This window comes from Acomys minous, assembly GCF_964271855.1.
Source record: "Acomys minous genome assembly, chromosome: 7".
In the NCBI taxonomy this organism is placed as follows: Eukaryota; Metazoa; Chordata; class Mammalia; order Rodentia; family Muridae; genus Acomys; species Acomys minous.
This window is the reverse complement of record NC_140488.1, coordinates 102249036-102258915: the sequence shown is the minus strand read 5'-3', so window position 1 is coordinate 102258915 and position 9880 is coordinate 102249036. Positions and strand designations below refer to the sequence as shown.

General features: G+C 44.4%; 1 protein-coding gene across 1 annotated transcript; it reads right to left on the bottom strand.

The window, feature by feature from the left end:
• Window positions 1–8020: 8020 nt before the first annotated feature.
• On the bottom strand, window positions 8021–9846 carry LOC311602033 (uncharacterized protein; the record flags this gene model as incomplete). The annotated part of the gene is made up of 2 exons (XM_084789738.1): window positions 9732–9846; window positions 8021–8684 (listed from the first exon to the last, which is right to left on the bottom strand). Exons 1-2 carry the CDS (start codon window positions 9758–9760, stop codon window positions 8021–8023), a joined length of 693 nt encoding a protein of 230 aa, XP_084645864.1. The 5' UTR covers window positions 9761–9846.
• Between the last annotated feature and the right edge of the window lie 34 nt (window positions 9847–9880).

Sequence of the window (9880 nt, the reverse complement as noted above, 5' to 3'; positions counted from 1 at the left end):
TATGAAAAAGTACTTTTTCGGTTTAACAAGCTCCTCCAGTTTAAAAAGTTGCATCAATTCTCCAAAGAAACATTAATTTTGGATCCTCTTAAGAATCCTTACGATTGTGGATAGATTTGGAGATACAATAGACACATTTTGCACTATTACATGCCTTTGTGTCTATGTGCACAAAGGGTGGAATAGAAAGTCTAACACATGATAGAGTTGGGGCAATGTGACAACTCAGTTAATAAGGCTATGTTTATGCCAGACTAATGCCCTGCGTGTGATTACAGGTATAGTGATTAGAGAGCAAGGGAGCCAACTCCTTAAACACTTTCAAGGGAACTTTGTATAATGTAAAAATGGAGTTTGCCTTGTTGAGCAGACCTGACCTTGCTCCTGTATTGTCCTCAGGCCAAACACAAAAGAGTTACATGATGTTACAAACCGCTAGTGTGTAGCCACATAAGGAAAGAGCCTATTCATGCAATGGTATGCTGGACAGTAGCAATCTGAGAATAGTGAGTGAGCTCCTAAAGGAAAGACCCCTGCAGAATCTTTTAAATATTCTTAAAGTGAGCTCTCCAAGGATTCTGACTTTAGGAGCCCCAACTACACCCTTGATTGAAGCTACGTGCTGATTCTAATGACGTTGCTAGGTATTTTTTGTTGTTGTTGTTGTTGTTTTTGTTTTTTTGACACTTCCTTCTCTCTGTGACTGGTCATCTCAGTTCTGTCATCAGTCCTTAACTCTCGTACTCTGTTGGTGGATTTTGTGCAATATATTTGCCTGTGGTTCTCCTCTAATAAGTGCAAGCAGACCCACATGGATTTATTCATCTTTTCTGTTGTGATTACAGTCATCGTAATAGCATCACCTGGATGTTACAAATACTACCTTGATTACATATCCCTAAAGTCTGTTCAGCAGTGCATTTACACATACCAGTAAATTCTATGGCAGCACTCTGTATTTAACCTAGGGAAACCACACTCCATGCCAGAGGCCTCCTCCTTCTGACTATCACCACCATTTCCTGGCAGCAATTAGTCAGAGCTGCCATTCCCACAGTCTAATTACAGTAAGTGTCCATCTATGGGCAGGTACAATCATGGATGGTGTGGGAAAGTTGGGCTGATCTAGAAAATGGGGAGCGAACCCTTTAAAAGGGGCTGTTCTTTGAACATGATTCTCCTGATAAAATTGCAAATGTAACATACTACTAAAAGACATTAGGAAGGGAAAACTGAGCCCATCCCATGGAATATGAGAGGATGGACCACTCAGGGACGAGGGGTACTCCAGAGTTTGGTGCATGATGGGAGAATAAAAAGTATGAGCAGATATCAAAGGAGAATTAACGCCTCTGGGGGTAAATCTCATCCCCTTGATGAGAACTGTGTGTCTGTTCAGATAAAGTCTGTAGCTTTTCTTATAATTTTGTTCTCATAGGGTGGTGATTTTCTCCTCCTGTGTTAATATGCAACTCTAATCTTTTTTTTTTTTTTAACAAATCCTCACATCCGTTGTGCATTTCTGAATTGAGGACTGTGCCTTTTGCAACCTGCTCAGAACACTAACATTTGCTTTCTGTCAGTGACACTCACGTCTGTTACTTTCAATTCTGAGCAGGTGAGCCCATTTTTGCTCCCAGCCTTGCACATGTCCCTGTCACATTTATCTGGCCTCCTTCCCTCATTTTCTCTTTAACTATAACTTTATTTATTTATTTTTTTATTTTTTGCATATTGCCTGGGATTTCTATGTTGATCATACAATCTATATACATTTGCATAATGACTAGATAGCACCCCGTGGCCAAAACTTCTCATGATTCCCTTATAATATGAAAAAAAAAAAGGTCTTTGTATTCCATCCACGAGCCATGGCACAAGCATTCTGCTATAAACCACCACGACCAAAAATGACAAAAATTACGACTAATGCTGTTGCTACTATTACTACTACTACTATTACGATTTCTACTACTACAACTCACACACACACACAGACACACACACACACACACACACACACACACACACAGAGAGAGAGAGAGAGAGAGAGAGAGAGAGAGAGAGAGAGAGAGAGAGAGAGAATTCATGAACAGAGAGAGAGGGAGGAGGAAGGGAGGGAGGGAGGGAGGGAGGGAGGGAGAGACAGACAGTAAGAAAGTGAAAGTTATTTAATATTGTGATACATCAGGATTTTAAATAGAAAAGAGGTGGATTTGGGACCAATAATTTTGAATGAAGAGTAGACAGAGTCTAGAATAAAGAATAGGAACAAAGCTGCTAGCTTCGTTGTCTCTACAAGATTTTCCAAATTAGATGAAGTAGAATAAAGACTGTCTCAAAATGTAGGTATCATCGTTTAACGGGATGTGTTCCAAGGCCTCATAAGAAACAGAAAGTTAGGTGTGGACCAGCATCCAGTTATATATTTGCAAAACTTCTGATTCTTGGAAAAAGCAACCTCAAGTTAATACTCCAGTGATTTCTCAGCTATGATGGAGTATTCCTTTAAATCGATAGCCAAAACAAAGCTTTCCTTCCATGAGTTGCTTAAGTCAAGTATTTATTTATTTTGGAAACCTGAAAACAATTTATTGAGTTGCTTTATACAACATTAACAATTTCCACACCACCCCTAACACCAACATAGTTTTGGCACAAAAGCCACAGCCTCTCGCACACCTAAGAAATGGCCGTGCCTGGTTAAGTGCTCAGAGACTTGCACCCACCAAAGAAACCCTGGCATCCCACTGATCTCGCTCTATCCCCACCCCCTGCTTCAGCGTGGCCTCAGGTCTCCCTGGACGCGGCTGTTAAAGTCATTCCCTCTTTCATTACCACAAATAAAGCATAAACAAGGGAAAGAAATCTCATAAACTACCCATCAAAGAAATATTCCCCTGAGGCAAGAGGCACCGCTAGATTCCTAAAGATGAGGGCATCCTGCTCTACCTGAATACAGAGTGGCACATGGGCAGGAGTGAGCACCAAAGGGGTGGGGTGCTGGGGCCTGTGGGTTGATGGGCAGAGGAGCCTGGAGAGTTCCTGCTGCTCAGCTTTGCTGGTGGCCTCAGTTCAGCTTAGGGCTCAGCTATACAAATCTCTTCTTTGCTTCTTCTTGCTACTACCTAAGACCATTTTGTAAACAAACTGGAAATCCATGTTGTAAAAATATATATATATATATATGTGTAGTAAAAGGATAAGGAGTCCACTTGGCCTAATGTGGAAACAACTGTTTCCTCCATACAAAAGGAGTCAGAGCAGAGGCTGGACCAAAGAGCTGACAAAGGTCTTCCTCTCAGTAAGGTAGAAAGGTAGCCACCTCCACAGGAATGGAGACCTACTAAGCTCCATATCCTGAGTCAGGAACCAAAAGCAGTCAACCAGACCCACTGTGTGGCACATTTACAGGAAAGGCAAGAGCCCTCCAAGTCCATATGAAATAGCCACTGGGTGAGTATGACAGCCTAATGCTGGAAGCTCTGCAGTCACTATCTTTGTCCATTCTCCAGGCCCTCTGCCCATCACCCCTAAGCCCACACAGAAGCTCTCTGTCTAGAGAGCACCAGCACCCCGGACCTGTTCTCTGCGGCAGATGCTTCAGAGAGGCCTGTCCTGCGGCTCTGCCAGAGAGAGAGAGAGAGATTTCAAAGAATAAGACAAAGTGGAATGCCTACCTGTGGCCTGGAAGCCCTGGGCCCTCAGACACAGAGGGGAAGGAGCTCCCCTGCAGTCCACCTGCAGCAACTTGAGAAAAACAAAACAGAGCTGTAGCTCCATGGCAACCTGGGCATGGGGGCTCAGATGACTTTCAAGTCAGGATGGCACAGGTTATGACGTGCAGTCATAAAAACCCAGTTAAATGAAACTGTCTTAAATACTGATTAGCTTTAAAAAAAAAAAAGATCTCCATCTCAGATCCACTCAGTGGGCTGAATGGATAGGTGCAAGTTGTCAAAGTCTACTCCACCAAAAGGGCACTGGAATTAAGTCTTCCTATGATGTGAGGAGTGAAGAGCAGTCCCACTCTATCCAGTGCATTCAATGGTAATCAAGACAACAGCCTAAGATACGTGTCTTTAAAAACCTGCCATGATTGTTGAATCTATAAAGATATTTTTCTCTATAAGAGCTTCACTGTCATGTTTGGAGGAGAAACTGGCCCCTACAACGAGCACACATTTGGTGTTCTTAGCACTTTTCAAGGTCTCCCACATGTGGCTCTGGCCTGGCTCTTGTCCTCCTGAGCACACAGCCTGAGGACGGGACGGAATCACAACCATCCAGTGATTCTACTGTGGCCAGAAGGAATCCCTGACCAGGAGAGAGCTTTGAGATACTCAACCCAAATGCCAGGAGTTAGGTAGATCTAGATCCCAGTAGCCAACAGACCCGACACAGGAGCTCATGCACACTGTGCTTTCCAACACAGTCTAGGCACACTCCCCAGCCCAGAGCTGCCCCTTGATGTCATCCAGTGACAAAGCCACGAGGCCCAGAGCACCAAGTCAGTAAGTGCTTTGTGAGCAGCAGAAGCTGCCCCTTGGTTGGAGGCCCATCAGAAGTGCTAAGAAGTGCTCCAGTTCGAACTCATGCCTACTCCAGAAGAAAAGCAGTGGGCAGGAAGAGCACAGCAGATGTCCGTTACCTGAGACCTACATGTTTGGCTTTCTCCTAGACCTACATCATTTGATCCCATCCTCCAAAGTGGTCACAATTTCCTTGGTGCAACAGGCCCTTTTCCATGAAGCTGTGAAGGATTGTGGCTGAGGCCATGGTGGGAGGTCCCAGGGGGGCAGGGCCTGTGACAGTGGCATCCTTAGAGACTCCTGCTTGGGAAGAGGAGTCTGCACCTGAAGGAGAGCTCATGAAGTGGAAATGGGACAGGGGTTATGATTCCCAGTGAGTTTGAGTTCATAACTCCCGGAAGCTTGGGGCTGTTGGTCTTATATGATGAAGACAGCAGGCCTAAGGGAGAGGTGTTGGACAACAGCACTGCCCCACCAGTTCCTTTTGGCAAGGAGGTAAAAGATGTCACACTACTAACCGTAGCAGGCTTCAGGGAGTTCAGTAACTTTGCCACTCCCTGGGTCCTACCACCAGAATTTCCACTTGGACCTCGAGGCAGAGCCACAAGGGTCAACTTCTGAGAAACAGGTGGTTTTTTTTTTCACAGCAGAACTTGGGGCAGTTGGCCTAGCAGGCTGCCCTGTCGAGGGAGGCTGGATGCCGGGGAGCAAGGTCCTGGAAACAGAGCTCTGCACATGGGCTCCTCCAGAAGAGGGGCTACTAGAAGCAGCCCCATGTTTAGAGACTGAGCCAGCAAATGGGTTAGTCTTATGAGATGGCCCCACAGAACTGGCTGGATGCTGCTTTGCTGGAAGGCTCAGGGCGGTAGAGGATGAGGTTGTCATCTTATGGGAGCTGCTGCTGGAGGTTGGTGAATTTCATGAGGAGGCTGGCATAGTGGCATGGAAGGCCTGGCCTTTGTTTGCTGTCTTTACCAGCTGTAAGAGGGACCGTTGACACTGTGGAGAGGTGGCCTTTGGGCCTTGCAGCTTGTTGACAAAGGGGGACAGGGGTGTGAAGCTTTTCTGCTGTTGAGTGACTGCATGAAACACTTTGACTTGGGGGCCAGGCATGGGAGCTGACGCCTGGAGTCCATGAGACGTCCCAGGCAAACTGCGGTGCTTTGCTTTGGACTGCTGCAATTCAGGCATACCTTTGCTAAGGGGAGCCTGGCAGGATAGCTCTATATAGCCAGAACTCTCTGACTTTTTCTCTTGAGCGGACTGCCCCAGTGCTAGAGCCTGTTCAGCCATAAAATTGAGAGGTGACTGAAGAGCATTAGTGGGTGGTGGTGCAGAAGAGCTGGGCTTTGCAAAGTTCTATTTCTCTTCTGAACACAAAACACCAGCAACTTTTTGTGTTGGTGCTTTAGAGGGTGCAGGCAGTGTGAATTTGGGATCTGTTGGCTGTTCTACAGTTCAATACACCCAGCTTCTTAGACACAGCTTCCACAGAGGGGACTGGATTATGAACTAAGTCTTCATCCAGTGAGTCCTCCAGGGTCACAGGAACAGGGTCAGTGAGGCCACAGGTGACCTGGGATGGATGCTCTCTGCTGGGTGCCCCGGTGCTCTCACCTCCACCCTGATGCTCTGAGAGCAAAATAGTGGGACCTCCAAGCTGTCCTGATGGGTTGGGAACTTTTTTTGTCAGGCTTAGCAGATGATTCCCTCACTTTGATTTTTGAGGAAGCCATTACTTTCTTCTTGGCCAGAAGTGAGGTCAGGTGCCCATGGCCTCGTCAGATCTCCTTAGAATCCTGGCCTTCACCCAGTCTTTGGGCCGGAGCAGCTTAACCTCAGCATCCAGAAAAGCTTTCACATCTCATAAGCTACTTTCATAAAACTTTACATGAATACTAGTCATGAAGGAAAGCCTTACGATAACTATGTTGCTGTCTCCAGGCATTGTCCTAAACTGGAGATGACCCTCTATTCCAAGAACAACAATATTTCCCCAAGAGATATGCCTGCATAGTTGGCAATAATTTTACCCGGGAATGCTGTGTCCTTGAGTAAGGACATCCTTGCCAAAAGATCCAAGTGCTATGCTCTGGTAAACAGCACCAGATACTTGAGAAAATATGGGTATGCCTTCACCTTCAAAGGGACTCTTTAATGATGCAAATTTTCTGCTACCTTTCTCCAATCAATTATCTTTTTAACACTAAAGCCCTTCTCTCTACTCTCAATGTGGTTTGGGTACCACTGGACTACTGAATCTGTTGTTGATCCCAACAGATGTATTTGATTTTTTTCCAGTCATGTTCATCTCTTCCTTAGTGTGTTGGGAAAGGAGGAAAGGTCTTGCTTCACATGCAGCACAAGGTTGGGATTTGGCATTAAGCTCCATTTTAAAAATGAGCATGCAGCAACAATGTTTACCAGTGCTTCTCTGGTATGCATGCCTTCTTCAAACCTTTCACATGGATGTCTAATTCATTTTTATACTTAAGTTTCCTAGCTGATGATTTAACTTCTTCCTTCACTAAGGTCTCATCCCACATAAGAGTCCAAAAGCTGTGTCTAAGGAAAAAAGACCAAAGTGAAAATAAAACGTTCTAAGAGAAAACATCCTGCAGGTGTTGAGCTGCCAATTAGGAAAAACTATTTTCCAGCTACAACCTGAGAAGACACACAGAGTCAGAAGCTCTGCTTAGAGATACAGACACTGAATTCCAGACGCCATCGCCTTCCACTATCTCTCCAATCTGGAAAAGGCTTTTCATTGACTCAATGAGAACACCTGTTTCTCTTTGGGACTGAATGGATCCAGGACACCCTTTGGGGGCTTACCCATCTTCAGTATAACCCTCTCACCATTCTTGAGATTCAATACACCACAATCATGCCCATAACCCACTCAGTTGCTACCACAGTGATCACTTCTGCACATCAGAACACACTAGAAATGCCTGGGCATTTCCTCTATTCCTATAAATTAATATATCATCAGAGGTTAGAAGCATCCTCAGTGCATAGTTCCCATTCCTTCTGCCCCCCATACCCATAAAAGCAGGACTTTCAGCCGTGCCACTTTTGGAAACACTGCTCTGCCCACAATACACAATAGGACTTAAGTGTCTCCAACATGATATATGGTTACATTCCTGTGTGTTGTGTTTTCACTTTAACAACAAACATCATAATTTGTTTGGTCTTTTGAATCATGGAATTTTCATTTCATCAGAGTTTTTGCTTGCCAGAGAAAGTTGTCACTGCCTGAGCACATTGTCTTGTCTTACACAGTTTAGGATGTGAATACCTTAAAAGAAGAAACATAATCAACATGTACAACACGATATAAGATCCAAACACAGCCTCAAAATTAAAGTGATGCTTTATTTTAAATGAGAAGATAACTTCATGAATTATTATGTCAATGCAGAAATTTGGCCATGGAGTCCCCTGCTACAACTTGCAAACATCGACACCCTTATTTCAGGCCTTTAGTCCACCTGTTTGGATGAAAGCTTGGCCTTCATGTTACACTGTACTTTCAATGACCTGACCTCAAAAAAGAACATAATCACACCAACGAGGGAAAAAGTGGCTGTCAGGACACCTAATGGGACCACTTCAGTTCTGTGTTTCTTAATCAGATCTACTTTGTTAACTGGAAAGTTGTGTGGAAAGTCAAGGGTGGTTTCACCAAAGAGATCTACTACGTGGTTCAAGGTCACTGAAATAATGGTACAAAGGCTACTGAGAAACAGAATTGGGATACAGCACTTGTAGCACAGTATTTGAATCTTATGGACCGAGGCACTGATAATGCTGACCCTAATGGCTGCTGAGCTAAAAATCACCACAACGGGTTTTATCAGCATTGCCAGTAATATCAGAGTCTGGGCACATCGAAATTCGGGTGAAACGGTCCAATCTGAGTTGATAGGGCTGTGCACCAGAATTCTGGTCATAGTACCAGAGATGTTAAATTCTCGATAGTAATAAGCTTCCCAGAGTCCGATGTACACAAGCTGAACCATCTTGTCGTCGAATTCCCAGAGACGCCAGTATTTGCTGTTTGCAAGGATTATTCCACATCCCGAAGATAAGACGCTGAAAACTAAGCCAGCCAGTCTGAAGATCCACTCCTTCACTCCAGCAAATCTGAAGATGAGATAGTACAAGTACAGATCAAGCAGGGCTACACAAAGGAAGGGTGGGAAAGAGAATGTGTCATAGTTTACAGAGTACTAAGTACTCACACTTTGCTCCTCCTGTCACAAAATTTTATTTAAGCGGTCTATATAAAAATTAGGACTCTTAATACTAGTTAACTATGGATAAGAAGCCTTGAGATATATGACTGTGGCAAGAGTCCAGATTTTAGGATGACGTTTTAACAATAATTTTACAGTATGCTTCAATTGCTGCTATGTTGCTATTTGTTAATTATGAATTTCTATACTTGAAATTATTGGTGGAGTAAGAGTTTGCAGTATCCTGGTAAGTGAACACAGGAAAATGGGGTAGAATTGAGGACATCCTATTGGGGCTCTAGGTGAAAGAAGCATGGGAGAAAGAGGAAATAGAAGGATCCAGAGGGTCCTAGAAACCTACAAGAAGAATATCATGATGGGCAGATCTGGGCCCAGGGGTCCTGCTCAAAGTATGGCACCAGCCAAGAACAAGACATGCAGTAAACTTTGAACTCCCACTCAGTTCTAACCAATGGACAGGACATTCTCCACAATTGAGTGTAGAGGTGGGACGGACTTTCACATGAACTGTGGTGCCCCACATTTGACCACTTCCTCTGGATGGAGAGGCCTGGTGGCACTCAGAGGAAGGATAGCTGGGTACCAAGAAGAGACTTGATACCCTATGAGTATATAAAGAGGAGGCAGTCCCCCTCAGTCACAGTCATAGGGGAGGGGAGTAATGGGAAACTGGGAGGGAGAGAGGGAGGGAGGAGTGGGAGGATACAATGTATGGGATAAAAATTGAGGTATATATACAGTTCGAGGCAATGAACTGCAGGACAAGTATGCTTTGAATCATAAATTAAGGAAGGAAAGAGAGTACTTTTTTACCAGACAAATGAGCTATCTTGGCAGCATGTGATGCTGTTCTTGTCTGAACCCCAATGGTAGAGTCTACATTTTTTAAAGAACACAGTTGAAAGGCATTGCATGTCATATTTGAAGTTTGTACCTTTTAGTGTGGGAGGTGAAGGCATCCATTTTGAAGATGCAAATATCACCAGTCTTCTTCTGAGTCACTGGAAATATTGATCAGAGAGGAAGTCACATGAAGAGCTGAAGTACCTGAGTGGAAGAAGTTCTGTTAGGCACATACTCCTG